The 21,831-nt window shown below is 43.6% G+C and overlaps 6 protein-coding genes across 6 annotated transcripts; 3 read left to right on the top strand and 3 right to left on the bottom strand.

The window, feature by feature from the left end:
- Window positions 1–1,313: 1,313 nt before the first annotated feature.
- EAF02_000792 (uncharacterized protein) lies at window positions 1,314–6,479 on the bottom strand. Its single transcript, XM_038896840.1, has 3 exons — window positions 6,032–6,479; window positions 2,170–5,977; window positions 1,314–2,118 (listed from the first exon to the last, which is right to left on the bottom strand). Exons 1-3 carry the CDS (start codon window positions 6,259–6,261, stop codon window positions 1,525–1,527), a joined length of 4,632 nt encoding a protein of 1,543 aa, XP_038763699.1. The 5' UTR covers window positions 6,262–6,479; the 3' UTR covers window positions 1,314–1,524.
- Window positions 6,480–7,824: 1,345 nt separating this feature from the next.
- On the top strand, window positions 7,825–8,775 carry EAF02_000791 (uncharacterized protein; the record flags this gene model as incomplete). The annotated part of the gene is made up of 1 exon (XM_038896839.1): window positions 7,825–8,775. The coding sequence occupies one exon, from the start codon at window positions 7,825–7,827 to the stop codon at window positions 8,773–8,775; it is 951 nt and encodes a 316-aa protein (XP_038763698.1).
- Window positions 8,776–9,340: 565 nt separating this feature from the next.
- On the bottom strand, window positions 9,341–11,627 carry EAF02_000790 (uncharacterized protein; the record flags this gene model as incomplete). Its single annotated transcript, XM_038896838.1, has 3 exons — window positions 9,341–9,549; window positions 9,623–10,178; window positions 10,227–11,627. The coding sequence occupies 3 exons, from the start codon at window positions 11,625–11,627 to the stop codon at window positions 9,341–9,343; spliced, it is 2,166 nt and encodes a 721-aa protein (XP_038763697.1).
- A 1,161-nt stretch (window positions 11,628–12,788) lies between these two features.
- Window positions 12,789–16,190, top strand: EAF02_000789 (uncharacterized protein; the record flags this gene model as incomplete). Its single annotated transcript, XM_038896837.1, has 1 exon — window positions 12,789–16,190. One exon carries the CDS (start codon window positions 12,789–12,791, stop codon window positions 16,188–16,190), a length of 3,402 nt encoding a protein of 1,133 aa, XP_038763696.1.
- Window positions 16,191–17,153: 963 nt separating this feature from the next.
- Window positions 17,154–18,991, top strand: EAF02_000788 (uncharacterized protein; the record flags this gene model as incomplete). Its single annotated transcript, XM_038896836.1, has 6 exons — window positions 17,154–17,179; window positions 17,243–17,351; window positions 17,405–17,485; window positions 17,539–17,689; window positions 17,740–18,679; window positions 18,739–18,991. The coding sequence occupies 6 exons, from the start codon at window positions 17,154–17,156 to the stop codon at window positions 18,989–18,991; spliced, it is 1,560 nt and encodes a 519-aa protein (XP_038763695.1).
- Window positions 18,992–19,647: 656 nt separating this feature from the next.
- Window positions 19,648–21,540, bottom strand: EAF02_000787 (uncharacterized protein; the record flags this gene model as incomplete). The annotated part of the gene is made up of 4 exons (XM_038896835.1): window positions 19,648–20,279; window positions 20,354–20,527; window positions 20,582–21,038; window positions 21,124–21,540. 4 exons carry the CDS (start codon window positions 21,538–21,540, stop codon window positions 19,648–19,650), a joined length of 1,680 nt encoding a protein of 559 aa, XP_038763694.1.
- Between the last annotated feature and the right edge of the window lie 291 nt (window positions 21,541–21,831).

The raw sequence follows: 21,831 nt of genomic DNA, 5'->3' as shown, positions 1-21,831 counted from the left end.
ACTAGCATCTCAGTTATTAAGTCAAGGAATCTAAGGAACTTGTTCTCCCCCATTCTATTCTTCAGCAATTAATAATACTCAGAACCGGATATAAGGACTTTGCGTTCTACCATCAATACTTTTAGTATAACAATATTATTTCAAAATGTTTTTATAGATATAGCAAAAAGCCTAAACACTTAATGCTCTATTAATACTTTTGTATTCAATTCAATAATTAACCAAACAAACCCAACTCAATTCTACGAAATACAAAGAATACAATCGATTATTTCTCTTTTCTTCTGAAAACCCCAACAGACTTTGCAATCTTTCTAACAATCACTAATCACTTCAAGCAATTATATTCAGTTTTTCCAAAGATCCTCTAATCTCCCATTTTCATATTATCAACTAAAGCTATATCTCCTCTAAAGCTGCTTTCCCTTTTTCATTATTATATACAAACTATACCAAACAAAAACTAACAATATAAAACCCTCTAGTTAATTATAAATCTAAACTATTCAGTATAAAGTGAATTAAACAATACCAATATTGCAAGCAGGAAATAAATAGTAAAAGCATGTACAGTACCCCTAGCTGTTTTTTCCCTAATCTGTATTACAATCGTAGAAAAACGAAATGTATAGCTATGCTGGCATCCCCATTAGCATAATCCATTCCTAGTATCCTCTAGGAGATTGTAGCGAGCCCCTGCAGCTTGCCCCCTGGATATAAATTAAAATAAATAAATAAATAAATAAATAAATAGTCAATATAAAGGTCTTTTCCACTCAATCTTCTAATATATTAGATATTAGATATTAGATATTAGATATTAGATATTAGATATTAGATATTAGATATTAGATATTAGATATTAGATATTAGATATTAGATATTAGATATTAGATATTAGATATTAGATATTAGATATTAGATATTAGATATTAGATATTAGATATTAGATATTAGATACAAAATACAAAATACAATCTAGCTAACTATTTAATTAACTTAACTATTCTTTTTCTTTTTTTTCTTCTTCTTCTTCTTTTATAAGTAAATAAAGTAAAGTAAAGTAAGCTTTTAATTATTTGTTCTGATTCCTATCTTATCTATTCAGATATCTAGATATCTATCTATTTTTGATTAATGATTGATAATTATCCGGCCTGAGTTATTATATTAGAATCTTAGTTTATATGATTGTTATAGTTTATATGATTATTTTAGTTTATATAATCATCTCAATTCATACAATCATCTCATACACTCATACTCTCTTACAAAATACAGTCACCAAAAACAATCCCAGAAAACCATAATGGTACAGTTTGTCAAATATGTATTGACTATCTACTGGACGAAAAGAAGTGTCTATACAACAAATCTTCTCTCCGTAATTTATTTTTGAATAAAAATTACATTAAAATACTGTACACGATACTCAACAGTATCCATACCTCGTTCAGACATAGGAAACCCTCCAGTTCAGTTCATACCACTCATATACTATCCACCTTTTTTCAATCACCTAATTTACAAAAGAGCAACAGCGCCCATAATGACAGCAATCAATCCCATGGAGATGCTAGAACGGCTAGCAGAACCAGTGATAATCATGCTTGGGGATGCAGTCGCTGATCCACTTGCGGCAGTGATGCCAGTGACAGTGACAGAAGAAGTTGGTTGAGTGGGTTTGTTACTGCTTGTTCCACTAGCATAATGTCCAGAGGTACCGTTGTTGGATGAGCCAACTGGGTAGACTGGAGATCCTGTGGGAGCGATAGCTCCTGGTACAACAACAGTGGATGAACCAACTGGGTAGACTTCAGATCCAGATCCAGTAGGGGTAACAACTCCTGGTACAACAACAGTGGATGAACCAACTGGGTAGACTTGAGATCCAGTGGGGAGAATAGCTCCTGGTACAACAATAGTGGATGATGCACCTGAACCTGGAACAATCATAGTCGATGAAGCGATGGTGATGCCCTGAGAAGATGAGACTGAAACAGCCTTACCTGGGAGACCAGAGACGGTAGAGTTCTCAGGAGACCCTGGGTAAGCAACACCAGATGGAGAGCTAGCACCGACAGTTTGAATGATGGTAATGACGGATGCAGATTGAGTCTATGTTTGATTAGCTGTAGAACTAAAAGAAAATCACAAGGGAAAACTTACAACAGTGAGAATAGAAGGAGAAGCAGAAATGGTGATAACAGATGGTTGAGCACATTCTTCAGAACCTGCACTTCCAGATACACCAATGGCAGAGGTCAATGGTTGAGAGGAACCAGTTGCTGGTGCAGGTGTAGTCAAACCTTGAGCTGAGCTGACTGCTTGACTAGCAACTGGAACAACTGTTACAGTGCTGTAAAGCATATCTCCACTGTTAGTGTTGATAGCGGAGGATGGGCTACCGGTTGTGGCACTCAAACTTGCAACAGATGGGGATCCATTTCCAGAGTTTCCTGAGTTAGATCCAGTTTGTGTAGAAGCTGGAGTAGAAGCGACAGGGACATTGTTGCTGGAAACGACAGAGGCAGATGGAGATGGAGCAGAGACACCAGAATTGCCAAAAGTAGATGATGGGGCTGGTCCGGATGCTTGTGCGCTACCTTGTGGAACAACGACAGAACCGCTTGGGGTAGAAGTTCCTTGTGTTTTAATGGCAACTGTTCTAGTGGCATAGATGGTGGAAGACTGGAAAATTGTCGCATAGCTTGTTGTTGTCTCAAGACTGGTGACTCCTCCGTTGGTCTGGGTCAAAGTTACTGGGTAGACAGTAACGTATGATTGGACGGAGACTGTGCTGTAAAGTTGTTCGGTAGAAACACCTTGGGAAACAGCTGGGACGGAGCCTACTGGAGCGGAAGCCACTGGGGTCGCGACAATAGTGCTAGTAGCGACACGAGTGGAGGTGCTGTAAACAGTGGACAAGCTGGTGGTGGTTTCAAAGCTGGTTGTACCTTGGCTGGTGTGGGTGAGAGTTACTGGGCAAACTGTAGTGTAAGAGTCAACGATGACAGTTGTGAAGACAGTTTCGGAAGATTGAGTTGAAGCAGAGACAACTGGGGCAGAGGCTACTGTGGTCGCGACAACAGTGCTAGTAGCGACACGAGTGGAGGTGCTGTAAACAGTGGACAAGCTGGTGGTTGTCTCAAAGCTGGTTGTACCTTGGCTGGTGTGGGTGAGAGTTACTGGGCAAACTGTAGTGTAAGAGTCAACAATGACGGTTGTGTAGACAGTTTCGGAAGATTGAACTGGAGAAGAGACAGCTGGGCCAGTAACTTGAGCAGAACCAGATGGAATGACACTAGCACCCTCGGAATCGGAAGTTGCGGAAGGTGCAACCGTGATAGTACGTGTACCAGTAGCGGTTGATGAGCTGTAGACTGTGGAGGTGCTAGAAGTAGTGAAGACGCTAGTGGTTCCTCCAGTGGTTTGAGTCAAAGTGACTGGGCAGATTGTGGTGTATGAATCAACAATAACGGTAGTGTAAACAGTCTCAGATGAGAATCCTGGTGACGAAGCAGCTGGGCCAGTGATTTGAGCGGATTCAGATGGAGATGAACCAGATGGCTTCACGACAACAGTCTTGGTGGCAGTCATGGTGGAAGAGCTATAGACAGTTGAAATGGTAGAAGTGGTCAAAACACTTGTTACACCATCACTAGTTTGTGTCATGGTAACAGGGCAAACAGTAGTGTACGAATCGACGATAACGGTTGTGTAAACAGTTTCGGATGAGGAGGCAGATGGAGAAGAACCTCCAGTGACACTAGCACCACTCGAATCGGTAGTACCAGATGGGCTTGAGACGTTGGCAGATCCGGATGGAGAAGATCCATTGGAAGAAACGGCTGGCAATGAACCACTGGCAGAAGGTTGGGTTGATCCCGAAGCATTGGGCGAAGATCCAGATGGATAAACTCCGTTAGATGCACTTGGGGATGAACCGGAAGCGACAGATGATGGAGAAGATCCAGCTGGGGCGGTGGAAAGTCCGCTGAGTTCACCAGAGCTGGTTTGAGCTGGAGTAGAGCCAGAAACTGGGCAAGCAGTTTGACCAGAGAGAAGAGCGCCTGATGAAACACATGGAGCAGATGCAGCGGCGCTGCCAGATGGAGATGAACCATTTTCTGATCCTGAGGCACTTGGGGAAGAGCCGTTTGAGCCGGAAGCACTTGGAGAGGCACCACTTCCAGATGGAGAACCACTTGGGGATGAGCCAGTTGCGATAGAGCTTGATGGAGATGAACCGTTTGATCCTGAGGCACTTGGGGAAGAGCCGTTTGGTCCTGAGGCACTTGGGGAAGAACCGTTTGGTCCTGAAGCACTTGGGGATGAACCAGCTGGGGAGGTGGTCTCACCGCTAAGCTCTCCAGTGCTGCTTGGGGTAGGAACTGAAGCAGTGTCACTTCCGAAACCAATCACACTCGATGAAGGAGAGGAGCCTGAGAGTTCACTGGACAAGGCGGAGGTGATGGATGCCAAGTTAGTGCTTGAAGGTCCAGTACCGACGGGAACGACAGCGGTAGGAGTTGTCCTTGGGACATCGAAAGTAGATGGGCTTGCTGATGCGACTGAGGTAAGAATGATTGTGCCAGGAATAGATGATGGGGCAACATTGGTCTTGGCCGTGGTAGTAAGTGATGGCAAGCTTGATGGAATGGCTCCTGACGCGGTGTTGCCAGCCTCAGTAACTGGGCAAACAGTTGTATAATCGACAACGGTTTGAGTAACAACGGTGGTACCTGCAAGGGATGCTGGACAATGGATAACATTTGAAGCACAGCTGGTAATGGTAGTAACTTGGGTAGCGTAAGCTGTAGATGTGGTCAAAGATGCTGCACTAGTAATGGTTCCAATTAATGATCCAGTGGCGGAAGAACCGGATGGCCGGGAAGCAGTTAGGACAGTGCCATTCGCGAAACGTCCAGTTCCAGATGGGGCGGAATCAGAGTTAGATCCTGACGAACCGGAATCAGAGCCAGACCCTCCGAGACCAATAGAGATCGAACCACCAAGACCGTCGGAACCAGAGCCACTGGAACCCGAACCACTGGAACCCGAGCCAGTGGAATCAGAGCCACTGGAAGCAGATCCAGTGGAAATAGCACCCAAAGCTCTGGTAGAAGTTGGTCTAGTGGTGCAAATAGCAGCTAGGGCACCAGCATTCACAGTGATAGCGGCGGTTGGTGCAATCTCGAATGCAGCAAAGTCGATGTTTGCAACGGAAGCGGCATATGCACCAATGTTGACATCGACGGCACCCGAGATGGAAAGTGGACAATTATCGGTGCTACCGATTTCAGTGACATATTGAAGCAAATCGGCATAGACACCAAGTTCAAAGCCGTATCCAATGCCCAATAGAGAGACGGTAGTACCAGCCTCAACTCTGCAGCGAATAGAAGCTTGTAATGTGGCTTCACCAGCAAGAACAACGATAGGAAGGTCATTCATGACAGCTCCGTCGAAGTTATAGTCCTTGATAGCACCGGCCAAGAGGTCAACAGTAAGGGAAGCACCTTCTGGGAAGGAGAATTCGAAACCAGCAGAAAGATCGACTTGAGCATCGACGGAGATAACCAAATCGAGGAAAACGTTCAAGCCAACCGAGACAGTATCGAGGATAGAAACATCAGCAATAAGACCAGCTTCGAAAATATTGAGAGTGTAAGTGGCGGATTCAGCGGCGAAGACATTGAGTTCGATGTGTCCTCCAACATCCTCCAAAGAAATCAAACATTCCAAGCTTGCGGCTTCAACAATGGTTTCGTAAGGACGTTCCAAGAACTCGATCACCTCTTCGATGATGTTGCTGGAAATTTCGGCCACGGTGTTGGTGACGACGGCTGTACCCCATGTGCGACAATCAACACACTTGATTTGGCATCCTGATGCACTTCCAAAGCTGATCCCGATATCTGCACCAAGACCGAGGTCAAGAAGACCAAATACGTCCAATGCGGCACTGACTCCACTACAAATATGTTAGCAACAAACCTAACATGAAATCATCTTTGGTAACTCTTACGTATCTAACAACACCTCATTCTGTCTCGAGCAGCCAATGTCATGTCTGCAAAGCTGCTTGTGGGATGTGTGTCTTGCAGCCACACCAGAGTGTACGCCGGCAGAAATACCAGTATGGACGACGTCTATACGATCAGAATACTTTTCAGGTGCATAAGCCGGTGGATATGCTGCTACGTTTGTAGCAAGGACTGCCCCAACGAGGGCCGTCCCGAGAGACGATGAAAACATGACTGATAGAATAACAATAAATGAAAATGAATGTGTTTAATATGAAAAAATAAAAATAAAAGATTGTAACAGGCCTAGAAGGACCTTTCGTAAAGAGAGTGGTAAAGAATGCAAAGCAGGCTTGAAAAGTAAAATAATCATGGAGAGGAGAACATCTTTTAAAGACGACGACCATAACGTTCTCACCCCTTGAATCTTGGCATAGCGTTGAAGCTATCATGTTGATCATCTCGAATGAGAAAGGTAGATCTACTCTCCGAAATGAAAGTGTCTTTCCTATACTGGAGCCCCCTGTTCCGTACCTGACTTGAAAAATCATCATCTCCATATTTTGTGTAAAAATATGGGGTACCTTCGGACGAAATTCCAGAAGCCGTCCAGCAACTTTGCTCTCATAGACTTGATCTGATTACTGTCCAGATAGAAATATGGTCAATGCGGATAACATAAAATAGCATTCTATCAAAGCACTTGATACCATTGGATGTAACCTGGTGAGAAAGGTCTGGAAAGGAATGGGGGAAGTGAATACTGAGAGATTTTTGAGTACTTTCGGACTAGTAATGAACTGATCTACAGTAAAGCACGAGCTTCATACCCATTTGGAATGAATTGCCATACTCGGAAAGTCCCCTGGAAGTTATACCTCACGGCATAAAGTTGGCAGTGGGGTTGACACGTCCCCTTAGAATGGATTTGATGTTTCAGGTCCAAGATTTCCGGAATCCAGGCTCAATAAACCGGATTTGTGTACGGACTGTATTGTACAATGGCTGTCCTTAATACCTAGTGTAGTGGTGAAAATGACTTGTAGGTTGCTAAAGAGCTCAATGCCGGTGAACCGTTCCGTACAATAGCGGCAGTGGCAGTGGCAAGTCCCTGGACGCATGGTTGTGCTCTTGAGAATAGGTCTGAGAGTCGATTGAAAGGGGCAATGTACATCTATCTGTATGTTTATGCATCCAATTATTAGTATGTAGTCATACAAAATTGGAATCTTCTGACGAACCAGTGGTACAGATGTCATGAGGAGCTAATCATTGGATACCTTTGATTATCAATCTCTCTCACCACCCAGGTATCTGGTCTTGAAGGAATCCAAGAATAGAAACGATATTTCCAATTTGTGGCCCCCAATTTGCAATTGCTCATACCAAATTATTAGATCTGCACTTTGGTTGGCCGCCTCATGACTCGACAAGGCTATTGTGCGCTAGACCCATTATAATGTTTTAGCGTACATGTCAAGCGAAATTGCCGCGACGTCGCATGAGGCTAAAAGTTATACTCAGCCTCGCATTGACGCACACAGGCTAGATTTGAAGTCCGAACTTTCATCAAATTTACAAAGTACCTTATTTACCTTCACAAAAGATCGGAACCGAGCAGGTTAGCATACTAGGACGTCGAAATCAAGTATAGCTTGTGATCAGACCGAGGCATTGTTCCGCATTGTGGTCTCTACACCCGCGTCATTGAACGCTATCTACATAGCACCTTTCAAGCTATCGAAATTATCAGTCTCCTATCATAGGATTCACAGCACAAGCATCACCACCCAGCATGTCACTCTCCTCCTATCTCGCCAAAAATTACCTCACCGCCTCCACCCCCTCTTCCAGTACCCCCAAAGACAAAAAACGCAAACGCAAGGCTGCCGCGCAAACCGGTCTCATAATTGCCGACGACGATGCTCCCGGCTGGTCCAATCCTCAAGACCATGCCGACGACGATGATACCCCCATGATCACCAACAATAGCACCTCTGAATTTCGCAAATCCAAAAAATCATCTTGGAAAACTGTCGGCGTACCTGCTCTCCAACCACAGAATGAAGATACCGCCGAAGCAGACCGGATAATCCAGCAAGCCGCCGCCGAGAACTCTGCCGCTCTGCACGCCGACGAAGAACCTACAATTGAAGAGACCCGCGGCGGGCTTCAAACTCGCGATGAGGCAGCTGCGCAAGCTGAAAAGAAAAAGCGAGTTGAAGCCGCGCAATGGGCGCGCGAATCCGGTTCGGGCAAGAGTAAAGGGAAAGAAGAAACTGTCTATCGAGATGCAACGGGTCGGCGAATCGACATAAGTATGCGACGTTCCGAAGCTAAGAAAGAAATGGATGAAAAGGCACGAAAGGAATTGGAAGAACTAGAGGCGCAAAAGGGAGACATACAATTATTAGCAAAGGCGAAAAGAAGAGAGGAGTTAGATGAAGCGAAGTTTATGACGGTGGCGAGGGGGGTGGATGATGTGGAGATGAATGAGGAATTGAAGGAAGTAGAGCGGTGGAATGATCCCGCGATGCAGTTTTTGAGTAAAGAGAAGAAGGGCAAAAGTAGGACGGGAAAACCATTATACAAAGGTTCGGCAGCGCCGAATAGATATGGCATTCGGCCGGGTCATCGATGGGATGGGGTGGATAGGGGCAATGGATGGGAGGCAGAGAGGTTTAAAGGGGAGAATAGGAGGTCGAGGAATAAGGATTTGGATTTTCAATGGCAGATGGACACCTAAACCTATGTTACATATTACAAATTGCCACTTACGTATACCCCGGGAAAGCGACGATCAATGGAGTTCAGATAATGATAATGCACGGCACAATCATGAAAATCATGTATATCTGCATATTCTTATTTTCTTCCCAATTCTATGTAGGTGTTGTAGACAAACTGTGAATGGCATCTGAGAACATCAAGAAAACTTTGCACACATGGCCTGATCGACCACATATGAATATTATACTTGAGCACCACGAGTAAATCTTTTCATCCCTTCCTCAATGGTATTTGCAATTAATATCATCCCATCTTCGCCAATTTGAAAGATATTTGCCTTCCCATCCCAATGCATCATAATACCCCGGGGCCATTGTAACAAATTCGTTGCATGTACCATAGCGGCCAATGTACGTTCCTCTCATATCCATGTCACCAAACACCCTTTTTGGTAAGATATTATATCATCTCCCATCTCACATTCTCACCCGCTATCCACCATTAAATTCCCTCCACGATTAGATTTGGACACCGAAACCCATTTCTCCAAAAAGATCCAAACAACCATGATACCATGCTTCCTAAACTTTTGGTCGCAAAAGTTTGTCAGGTCCATATTTAGTATATTTCTTGATCATTTCCATAAACTCCTTTTTAGTGGTCTGTCCTTCACCATCACCAACTCTTCCACGGAAGTATGCCAATATTTGACTAATGGAGACACCTGTTGAAGGCAGACCAGCAATATCTTTGGGCGTGATTGGTCCAGAACCAGAGGGAGATGTAGCTTCTGTAGTGATATCATTAGTATATGTCTATTATCTAAAGAATTGCGGAACAATGAGCAAAAAAGACATGCTTACCAGCTCCTTGAGAAGGGCTACCAGCACGGCTACCACTCGATTTACCAGGAATTGGACTACCAGGTCTTGAAGTCGTTGGCGATCCTCCCATACGAAGAGTGATCTTTTTCTTCTTTGAACCGGCTCCATCTGACATCTCACCACCTGTGGCTTCTCCGTCGCTTGTGGCAGTTTGCGGGTTGGGTGTAGAAGAACTGATTCTTGAGAGTTCGCTTGAATTTACTGACATCTTGACAATAGATGATTTCCTCTGAGGTTGACCCGGAATTGGAGTAGATGTACCTGTAGGTTGCGATGAGCCGACATGCTTCTTCTTATGCTTCTTTCTGGAAGATTCGTTTCCACTAGATTCTGAAAGGTTTGGGGATCCAGCTCTCTTAAGATTCTTGGATTTCTTCAAAGGATCAGTGTGCTTAGGTCGACCGGAAGGTGTGGTGTTGCCTTTTGACGAAGTACCCGAAGGCTTTGCTTCGGCCTTTAATTTGGCTTTGGCCTCTTCATCTTTCTTCTTGTCGATCTCCTTTTGCTTTTCTTCATCGGAGGTATCATCTTCGCTCTGATAAACGTTAGTAGGTAGATTGAATGACTTTTGAAAAATGCATACATCTGAAGAAGCATATGGATTGCTAGAATCACTATCATAGATGAAATTCTTTTCGCGCTTGGTTAAAGCCTTTCGGACACCCTTTCCTAATTTCTTCTTTGCCTCCAATTCTTGTTCTTCTTTGATGAAGTCTTTCTCAACAGTTTCTTCATCTGCTTCACCAAACAAGTTGGCACCTCTTTGATCTTGCTTGATTCTTTCCTGAGCATCCTTTGTATCTTCGTCCCTATCTGGCTCAACTGTGGCAAGCTCATCATCATCCTGAAACAAATCATCAGCATCAAAATCAAGCTCATCGATATCTCTTGTTTCATTTCTGCTCGATCCCTTGAAACTTGCACTCTCTGTCTTGACAGTATACAACTTATTCATCCCCCGGATATTTTCCTGAGTTGCACGTTGAGCTTCGTTTCTCTCTTGGGTTTTCATAGCCCATCTAGATTCTTTGGTCTTTTTACTCAACAAAGCTTCCGCTTCATCGATTGTGAGAGTATTGAATTTGTTTTTCGAGGTAAACTTGTACCACTTCTCGACTGGAATCATCTTGAAAGCACTTCCCTCTGTGAAAAACATAACATTGACTTCTGACAAGGCACTCTCGTAATTACCGACCCAAGTGTTCTTGTTGTCAGCGTCTTCCAGGTGCCAAGGTAACGCTTCCTCATATCTAAGATCGGACTCTTTCTTTTGCTCTGCTGTCTTATCTAAGCGATGTACTTGAGTTGTCTTTTCATTTCGGAAGGCTTGAGCTTTTTTAGCAGCTGCTGCATTGGCGTTATTGCCAGTAGGAGCTATTTGCGCACGATCTGCAGCCTTTTGCGCCTCCTTCTCGGCCTTTAATATTTCTTGTCTTTCTCTCTCCTTGGAATCGACTGCGTCCTCCATAACTACATCTTCATCCTTGAATGCTTTGCCCGGAGGTGGTTGCCGAGGGTCTCTGCGATGAAGAGAAATTGGTCGCGTGAACTCGTTTTGATCTGTCGGGTCAACCTCTTTCTTTCCAGAAAATCTCATTGCATGATATCGGATTCCATCACGCAAAGCCCGCCTGGTAGTGAAGAGAGGATAATCCGTGACTTCTCCCTTGGGAGGATGAGTCCAACCACCGTATGTTTGTCTAGGCGCAACATTGCCATTGACAGGAATTGGACCTCTCGGACCGGGTGCGCGTGGACCAGAAACGTTGTTCAAGGATGTTGGCCCATTCGGTCTGGCTGGTATCAAGCCATTCGAGTTCGCGCCGGCAGGTGTAGAAGATGGATTTGGTCTGCGGATAGGTTTCTTTCGTGGTCTCAGAGGATCAGCAGCCTTGACTTTACGTGTAAATTGTGGTGCGCCGCCGCTGTTAGGAGTTGGGGTAGGAGTTCGACCATTCGACATGCCAGATGGGGAGGCAGACATCTTGAATGACTATTCGGAAAGTGCCTAGATTCTTGATAATGAAGGTTCGACCGATACAGTAGACTGGACAGCCGATAGAGAAATCTTCTGGACTGAACAGACTCAATGAGTTTCTTCTCTCTTAGAATGAGGTTGAGAGCTGTTGTTGCCTTGAGACAGAGCCTGGAGTTATGTTCGGTCGCAAAAGCTGAAAAGAACCGGTATCTTTAATCTTGAACTTGTGTACATGTGCTATTTATCGTTGTCGAAAAATATATGAGTAGGTATAGATGAATTGAAATTTGATCCTCCAAAGTGGTAGTTGATTGTTCTTTGTTGAATTTAAATTTGCTTTGTGGATCAACTTGGTTGACTTTCTTATATGCTTCTACCATCCAAGATACAATTCAGTTCTGTTGCAATGACAAGCAATTAAATCCCACTAGTCCCAAAACCGTATGGTGACTCCCGTATCGACAATCCCTGCTCAGTTGTAGATAGTAGCGCCATATTGTTACATTTCACTAGGGTGGCCGTAGTACCAAGCGCCAAAAGTCAAAAGCCAAAGCTTCTTGTGCTGGCCCGATATATATTGTTTGCATCACATTCACTTGGAAGACTTCGAAGAGGGGAACATACACTTTGAAGTATTCGCATTTCTATCCACATTCTGCATCTCACATCGACCACCACCAATAACGATCACGTACTTCTTCTTGATAATCACTTTTTGATTTGGAGAGAGAGGGGTATCTCAACAACTACATTCATCCCAAAGAGAAGGAAAAAAGAATATTCTAGACCACAAATCAAGCAAACGAAGATATATGGAAACTGTTCGACCACAACAACGATAACATATTCCATCGGATTTCACCATAGAAAAGTATCTCATGATTACGCATTTACGTCGAGTCAAGTCAATTCAACCTTTTCTTCACATCCAATTCAAAAAATCATCTAAGATATTGAAGGTCAGGCTTCAAGAAATCATCACATGATTAGTCTTCATTGATTTGATTCACTCCACTTCCAGAATACCGAATATATCTACTTCCGAGGTTGTAGTTTATCATCTAGAAATATAAGAAGAGGCATTGTTCAATATATCAATCTTCAACATCAAACTGCTATTCTATTCTAGAAAACTTCAACCCAACTTGTTATCATATATTTACAAGGATGCTTCCAGTAGGGAAAGATCAAGGTGGGCACCTGCCTACAGGAAGTTTTGGTGATAATGGACTAGAAGATCGTCTTCGAGGTCTCATTCTCAATAATGCCAATGTTATCACGAATAATGAAAACATCAACATGCATCCTCTTCCTGCAACTGGTGCCGCTGGTGTCAAATTACCACCACACATGCTCACAGCCAGCCCATCGGAGCAACAGGAATACCTTTCCAATATGACCTCCAAAGCTACTGGATCATCACAGCCTATCCCCAGCAACACTGCTCCATTATCCCCTCAACCTGGAAAAAAGAGAATGAACCAAGCACAAAGACGACAAATGAATGCTCAACTCTCAATTCCAGTCAACTCTGGACAATCACAGCACCATCAGCAAACAGGCCCATCAGCCCGAAACTACACACCCCATTCAGGACAGCAGCACTCAACACCATCTACACCGCAATACTACAACAACAATCAAAGGAGCAACCAAAGACCGCAACAAACTTACCAACAAGGACAATTCTCTCCACAATTATCTTATCAACAGACCAGGTCTCCTTATACCCCTCAAATGGCATACCATAACTCTCCTAGGTCAGGTGGTTTTCCAAATCAAGCGAGTCCTAATCTTCCGTTTCAAAGTCCTGTATATCCTCAGCAACACCAACAGCATTCTTGGCAGAACATGAATCAGACAAGCCCCGGGTCTAATTCTTTCGCTCAAAGACCTCCACCACAAAATCGACAATTGTATAATCCAGGCCCTTCAAATTCTGGTGGACAAGGACGGAGAAATTTTGGAGCAACTACTGATGAAATGATGGCGCAAGGTGCATTCTTGGACAAATTGGCTGAAGAATGTGTTCCAAAAATAGCGATTGATGCCGACGAGGCAAACAAGAAGGAGCGATTTCGAGCTCATATCGAAGAGATCTGTAAAGCAGCGATTACTGAACATGAGCGAGAAAATAGTGGCAATAAAGAATTTGATTCTTCGACAGTCCAATTGAAATGCTACGGAAGTTTAAGCTCGGGCTTTGCAACCAAAGGATCTGATATGGATCTTGCAATTCTAACCCCATTCTCGAATCCATCTGCAGAGTCTTCGGAGTCTCAAATACCACGGCTATTAGAGAAGCGATTGCTCAGCTTGGGATACGGCGCACGATTACTTACTAGAACAAGGGTTCCTATCATCAAGCTTTGCGAGAAACCAATCCCAAAGTTGATGGCAGATCTTCTGGCGGAGCGTGATAAATGGGAGGGCGGTTTGGGCGAATGTCAAGACGATGATGCAGACGACAAGCACTTAGACAGTCATACGACAAAGTCTCCTGAGCCAACCCCAGCAGAGACACATTCGAAATCTAAGCCATTGACCAAAACTACCAGCAACACAAGCCAATCAAATAGCAAAGGAGAGGCACAACAAACCGATAAGAAGGGTATCAGCTTGAAGCAAAAAGAACACCAGAATCTTATTGACTACCATATTTGTGCGAAGCGTGCTTTAAGAAAACATGGCGGGCGCGATTTATCTGTGAACTCGACTGAGCTTAATATGAAGGAAGCAAAGACTCTCAATGAAGTTTGTCGGGCTTTCATTCTTGGATTGCATTCTGAGGATCTATCAAAGCGGTTATCCGATTCTCCTTCCATCTCTCCATTATTTGATCCTACTATACCTTTTGTACAGCGATCCCTGAATGGGATTTGCACACAAATCGAAGGGGAAAGACTAGCAATGGCATGGGATAAGCGGACTTTGTTGGAAGCAACTGATAAACAAGAGTCTGATGCTCTTGCTGTTCTCGAGTCATGGAAAGTTTTACGGAATAAAACAGGACCCCTTACCGAGTCTGATATTTACAATAGACAATTGCATACCGCCACAGAACGATTGAAGAGGATCCATTCTTTGCGTTTTGCATATCTCGACCAACTAATGTTTGAGAGCCCAAAACAATACCTCGCGAGAGTTGAGAAACTCAAGGAAGATCTTGAAGGCAAAGGGTTACCCCAAAACCTCATCCGCCCACGTAACTTAACGGAAGAAGAAATTATCGGCAAATTTGTTAAACACTACATTGATGGTATCCATGATGTTCAAATTCGCGATACCTTGCAAAGTATGGAGGGAATAGTGACCTTGAAAGATGTAGCTCGCCGACATCAAATTTTGCAACTGGTGAAAGATTATGAGCATGCTCTTGAAGTGAATTTCTACGATGAGGAAGCCAAACCTCACGTTGAAAGATACATTCCAGTGTTGCGTGATCTAGCTTCTAGGCAATTTTCTGTTGATTCTTCACAAGCAGAGTTGGTAGCGATCATCCGTACTCTCCCTGACCCAACTCAAATATCACCCAATAAACCTCGAGACCGATACAAGGATCATCTTGAATTTCCCAAAGACAAAGTTGGAATTCAATGCGATATCAATTTCTCAAATCATTTAGCTTTGCATAACACATTACTTCTCAGACTGTACTCCATCTGTGACCCAAGAGTCAAGATTGTAGTATTATTTGTGAAGCATTGGGCCAAGATTCGAGGAATCAATACTCCATATCGTGGTACGCTTGGAAGTTACGGCTATGTGCTAATGGTCTTACACTACCTAATGAACATTGCCCAGCCTCCAGTGCTACCAAATCTTCAGCACATGAATAAAGAGCCACCTGCACATCTTTCTCCTGCCGAAAAAGAAGCCCAAACTACTTGTGATGGTCATGATGTGAGGTTTTGGAGAAACGAAGCAGAGATCAGATCTTTGGCAGAGCGTAAGATGTTAACACATAATCATGACTCTGTGGGTATGTTACTTCGGGGATTCTTTGAATACTTTGCACAGAGCCAACAGATGACAACGGTTCAAGGAAGAGGATTCGAATGGGGTCGTGAAGTTTTGAGTTTACGATCAAATCATGGTATCCTTAGCAAGCACGAGAAAGGATGGGTTGGTGCAAGAACAGTCGTCGAAACCACGCAAATCGCAGCTCCCCCTACCCCTTCAACACCAGCATTTTCGACTCCCGCGACTCCAAACTTTACGAAGGATAATACTAATAGTGTATCCGCCGCATCAGAAGGCAAACAGCCCCCTAAGACTATGGAAGAAATTAAGGAGGTTCGCCATCGATATCTATTAGCAATAGAAGATCCATTCGAGATTGAGCATAACATTGCACGTACAGTGACTCACAATGGAATTGTATCAATTCGAGATGAGTTCAGACGTGCATGGGGTATCATCAAATCTCTTGGAACCAAATACCAATCGAAAGATGGTCTCCTAGATCCGATTCCAAATTCTCCCAACGACTCCAAATACGAGTTACAGATTCTACTGGATACTATTCACGGATGGGAAAAGCAAGTAGTTGCGGCTGGAAACATCTAAAATTCCATGTGAGACATGAACATTCCAGGCTATGTCGAACAAAGGATAGACGGACGGAAAAACTGGAGCACTTGGCGTTGTTGGGGAAGAGATAGATTATTATTGTATGATTAGAAGAGAAATGCGGATTAGCTCTTGTTACGAACAATACCAATATGCATGATTTGTTGGTGATTAACGATAGTCTTCCAGTTCTACGTGAAGAATCCAAGCGGATTGGCCCCCTGCTTTTACCAAAAGACAGTTCGCATTGTAAATATTGTTTTTGTACTTCCCCGCATATTGGAAGCTCCAGATTTTCTCGATATCTTTCGATTTGATTCATCAATACGAAGTGTTGGAAATGCTGTACCAGCATGTTTCGTACCCCCATGTATGCTTACACGCGCACCAGCGGAGGTTTACCCCAATGACCCCAATAAAGTTCGGCCAGTTCTTATCTGGGGAATTTCCCCACGGATATGGAAAAAGTCCCCCACAAGTGCGGGTAGTTTCTCCAGGATTACTCCAGGATTGCTGGGATTGCTATAGGATTACTCCAGGACGACTCCAGGATTACTCCAGGATTAATATCAATTAGTGCGAGGCGAGTGTCGCTATTGGAACGCCACAACTAAATAACAAAAAATGTTGAGTGCGGATTGGTGCAATTATTACCTCAATCATTTCCGTGTGGAAGTAAACCCTTGGGAACGGTGTAAAAGATCGTACGGCGCAGTAGACCATGTTATAGCTATCAAAGCCCCATGGGGAAAAATGATAAGTATATATACAATTCGAACCCCTTGATCGAGGTTACACTTGCTTGTCAGTTCTATCTCATCCATTGTACCTTTGTAACTTCTTTCTTGCTATCAATTGCAGAAGAAATCAATCGACCAAGGAGGAATTCACTTCAATTGTGCCCGTTGTCTAATCACACGAAACGTCAATCAGCGTTGTGAAGAGGAGAACAAATTCAAGATGTTCAACACCACTAATAAGAGATGGTACAATGGTTAGTATCATCTGGAAACTTCAAACAGTTGAACAAAGTTCTAATTTTTCTCTAGGTACATCTCTATGGTGGCAGCCGCATGTATGGTGTTGTACGGTTATGATGCTTCCGTTTTCAATGCTTGTCAAAACTCCAAACATTGGGTTGCATACTTCGATAAGCCCGTGAGTGACACAATCATCCAATCGAGTAACGACTAGATGCTAACATTCTCCAGAGTACATATACCCTCGGTCTCGTCAACACATCTTACAATATCGGTGGTATCGTGTCTGGATTCTTCTTTGGTGGACCGATTGTATGTGGAATATCCATCATTTGGCGAAGCATTCATATGTTAACATGACTTAGGCCGATAGACTCGGACGAAGATGGGGAATGGGAATCGGTTGTTTCTTAACTATCATTGCTACATTCGTCCAATGTTTTGCACCAAGAGGAAACTTGAATGCCTTCATCGGAGGTCGTGTCATCATTGGTCTTGGACAGGGAATTGCTTTAAGTATGTATCAATCAGAATACTTTACGAAATTACATCTAACAATAGTATAGCCGCCGGACCAGTTTACATTGGTGAACTTGCACCACCCGAGATCCGTGGTAAAATCATGGGTTTCTGGCAATTGTTCTACTCAGTCGGTTCTTTCATCGCCTATTGGATTGCCTTCGCCACTGGAAAACACTCCGCTGCTCTCGGAGATTGGGATTGGAAAACAATTGTCATTTTCCAAATGATGGTTCCAATCCTCATCTGTGTCCTCCTCCCCTTCATCCCCGAAACTCCTCGTTGGTACATTTCCCACGGAAATGTTGAAGGAGCTCGCCATGCCCTTCTCCAAGTCCGCGACACTGAACAAGAAGTCGAAGATGAACTCCTCCAAATTAGAGAAGCGCTCGAATACGAAAAAGAACAAAAGTCAACCAGCTCTTACAAGGCTTTGTGGATGGATAAATCCGTCCGCAAGAGAATGTGGATTGCTTTCGTCATCAACGCTGGTCAACAACTTACTGGCCAGGGTAGTCTCAACAGTTATTCCTCAGCTATCTACAAGGGAATCTACAAAGATGCCGAAACTATCAATCTTATCAACGCTATCAACGGTACCTGTGGTATTATCTTCACTCTCAACGCTGTCTGGACCGTCGATCGTTATGGACGTAAATTCCTTTTCATCGTCGGAGGATTCGGAATGGCTCTCTGCATGATCGCTTTTGCCGCCGTCGGAATCGCAACACCAGATTCATACTATATGAACGGAACAACGAAAACTCTCACCAAAGATCAACCCGTCGGAATCGCACTCACATTCTTACTTTTCTTGTTCATCTTCTTCTATAAACCTACTTGGGGAGCCACAACTTGGATTTGGACCTCCGAAATCTTCAGTATGAATGTTAGAGCCCAGGCCGTGGGTATGTGTAGTCAATGGCAAAACGTGTCGAATTTGATTTTCAATCAATTCTTCCCTGTTTTCTTGGAGAAGTGCAGTTTGTAAGTTTCTCTCCCTCGCACTCTCTTATCTTTGAAATAACTAACATCTCCTCTTCTAGCTACACATTCTTCTTCTTCGGCGGTATAAACTGTCTCCTCGCCCTCTTCGTCATTTTCGTGGTGCCAGAAACCAGAAACATCATGTTGGAAGAGATGGACGTGCTCTTCGGAGGCGTAAACCATATTGAGAAAGGAGGGGCGCAGCTTGGGATTGAGGATTCCCATCATGCGCATGTTCAGCATGTTGAGACCGAAGGCGCGGATATTGCGGGGGTGGAAAATGAAAATGTCGTTATGCATGAGAAGGTTTAGATTCTGAGATGTTTATTGAGTTTTGGGATATGAGTCGCGGATTGGTTTGGTGGGTTATATCGAATGGACTCATGTGGTATGACTGGCTTGTACCTACCTCCCTATGATGAGGAATTAGTTAATATGAGATGCTGCTCAGTATTTATGCATTTAATTAAAGAGTTTTGTCTCTAGTTATTTTACGCTTTTGTGCAATACTGAATGTTGTATGTACTGGCGAAAGACTGTATGTTGTTTAGAGCTCTCGGACATGAGATTAGGTTTGGGGGTGTAGACACCAAGGAGCATTTTCTCGTAAATACCCAGACACATTTTCCCTCTGATTTCTAAATTGTCACTGAGCCATAGGATCACATAATATCAAGGAAGTACATGATCTATCACAGAAAGGGAAGAAAGTAAAACAATTGTTGGCCCAGTTGTTTCTCGCAAGCTCTAAAACATTATGGTTAATATTCAATGTCCGAAGAATATCGCTCACATCACATATTATCTATTCACAAAATGAAATCTTCTAATGATTTGACGCAACATGAGGATTGATATTGGATTCTTTGTTTCTATCAAGATTCTAGAAATATATGAAAGACTGAGGCTTTCGTTTCTCGTTCGAGCTAATCTTGATCTCTGTATATATTACTGTTCAACCTCAATTCTTACTTATCCGCAATTAAATAATTCAGAGCGTATTGGTCCTCATCAATCGGAAGACCAGGCTTGAAAAGAGTATCAAACTCCACGAAGCTGAAATCCGCAGGTACGGTACCCGAATCCCCATTCCCAGTCGCATAAACTCCGAGCATCATTCCTGTAAATGCAGCGCCTATGGGCGGATCGGCCGTTATTTCCTCAACTATTGTTTCGCCCATCCATTGTATGGCTTTTTCATTGGGTTCATCGCATGGTTTGAAGCCGAGTTTGTATCCTTCGTCCGTACACCAAATGTACAGCGTTACATCGTCTTTGGTTTTTAGCTCTCCGAAGCTGTGGCCTTTGGCTTGACCGTTGATGAAGATATGAGTGATTACTTGTTTGCGAGATTCTTGTGGAGTGCCCTTGATTCCGATGTGGGCGTAAGTCAAATGGTTCCAGTATACTACAGTTCCTGCTTCCATATGGGTAGAAGTAGGATTGAAGGAGAGTCGAGTAGACCAAACTCCCACGCGAGATGTTTGTTTGCGAAAGAACACAGTAGGGCAAGCTGGACTGCCGAGTGTGTATGGACTTCCAAACAATCGTAAGCTAGATGGATTGGTAGTTATCTCGAAATCTTGTTTTTGGGGAGTATCTAAAGTAATAATTAGCATGTTCGATTGAGAATAGGCATTTAAGCATCGAGTGCCATAGATGCACTGAACTTACTCTTTCGATACCACCCAAGTTGTAACTTTGGACTCGTAAATTCATCACGCCACTTGGCAGATTGTTGGATCTGATATAATCCTAAGCCCTCGCCTTGAAGGGTAATTTTCTTGCCTTCGTTTACAACTGGCCAGTCATTCTCCCACGTCATAGGTACGAGAAAAGTCTCTCTTCCTAGATTTCTGGATTAGCTGATATACATTCAGACAGCTAAATTTCTCCTCTTACCAAAAACAGAAGATTTGACTCCATCAGCTAGTATTACAGGCCGACATGCAAGCAGAACGGCCCACCAATTCCCTTCTTTATCTTCAACAATATCAATGTGGCCTGTGTTAACCACTTCATCACCTTCAACTCCGATTTTCCATAATGGAGCATCGATAATTTCCCATGGTCCGAAAGGTCCAGCTGATGATCGTGATACCCATTCACAATGTCCCGATTCGGTGCCGCCTTCAGCAGTAAATAGATAGTAGAACTTCCCTCTCTTGAAAAGATGGGATCCTTCTGCAATGCCTGACGGAGAAGAGCGAATTACCTGGGGAACAGATGTAGAAACCCCGGTGGAAATATCAATAGTAGTGATGTGAATGGCAAAATCTTTGAGGGGCTTTTCAATTGTACGCTCATGCTTGCGTCTAGTGGTTGACAAATAGACTTTTCCGTCATCGTCAAAAAACAGCTTCCATGATTGTTAGCGTCCAAATCATCATACTTTCCCTTCCGGGTGACAGTAACAAATATCTAAGCTCAACATGAGCACTTACGTCTTGATCAAACCCCACTTCATCAAACCAAACTGGTTCGCTCCACTCACCCCCGAAAACATCTTCCGCTTTACACTTAACATAAAATCCTCTTGGCCAAACCCTCTGATCTTCTTGTGGTCTATACCTATCAAAACACGCAGCTGTGATATAAAACCAGCCATCATGCTCCCTGATAGTCGGAGCCCATATTCCACCCCCAGGTTCAGGGGTCCGAATATCAAGCTGGGAACGACGGGCTAAGGCGTGGGATATGAGTTTCCATGATATCAGATCAGTGCTGTGATATATTGGTATCCCGGGAAAGTATTCAAAGGAAGATGTGATGAGGAAGTAATTGTCGCCAGAGCGGATGATGGAGGGGTCGGGATGACTTCCCGGGAGAATAGGGTTGGTGTAGGTGTTGGGTTTGGTCATGATGAACTCGGAGTATGGGGAAGCAACTTCAAGATCATCCATGAGGCTCAACTTCAAGGCGTGAGAATGTAGTTTCGAACAAAGTCATTTTTATTTGAAGTGCCTGCATTCTGGTATCAATGTATCATGCATGCGGCCACATGGATTGAATGGAAATTAATATAATTGGTGGATCCTAATTCTCCCACCGCAAACTAGCGTAGGAACTGACGGCTGGAGCGTGCATTAGTTCCCGTGACTGTTCAAGTCTGTTCTGTCATCAATCTTACAACAAACAGTTGGCGGTCAGAC

The sequence above is a fragment of the Botrytis sinoallii genome (genome assembly GCF_014898435.1).
Source record: "Botrytis sinoallii strain Bc 23 chromosome Unknown BSIN_001, whole genome shotgun sequence".
In the NCBI taxonomy this organism is placed as follows: Eukaryota; Fungi; Ascomycota; class Leotiomycetes; order Helotiales; family Sclerotiniaceae; genus Botrytis; species Botrytis sinoallii.
This window is presented reverse-complemented; position numbering and strand designations above follow the sequence as displayed.

What these genes read in the sequence shown, in the direction of transcription:
- EAF02_000792 (XM_038896840.1), bottom strand. Translation starts at nt 6,261, where the DNA reads ATGTTTTCATCGTCTCTCGGGACGGCCCTCGTTGGGGCAGTCCTTGCT. An exon ending in AATGAGGTGTTGTTAGATAC is followed by an intron (nt 5,978 to 6,031) that starts GTAAGAGTTACC and finishes ACATATTTGTAG; the next exon opens with TGGAGTCAGTGCCGCATTGG. An exon ending in CTCCTTCTATTCTCACTGTT is followed by an intron (nt 2,119 to 2,169) that starts GTAAGTTTTCCC and finishes AATCAAACATAG; the next exon opens with ACTCAATCTGCATCCGTCAT.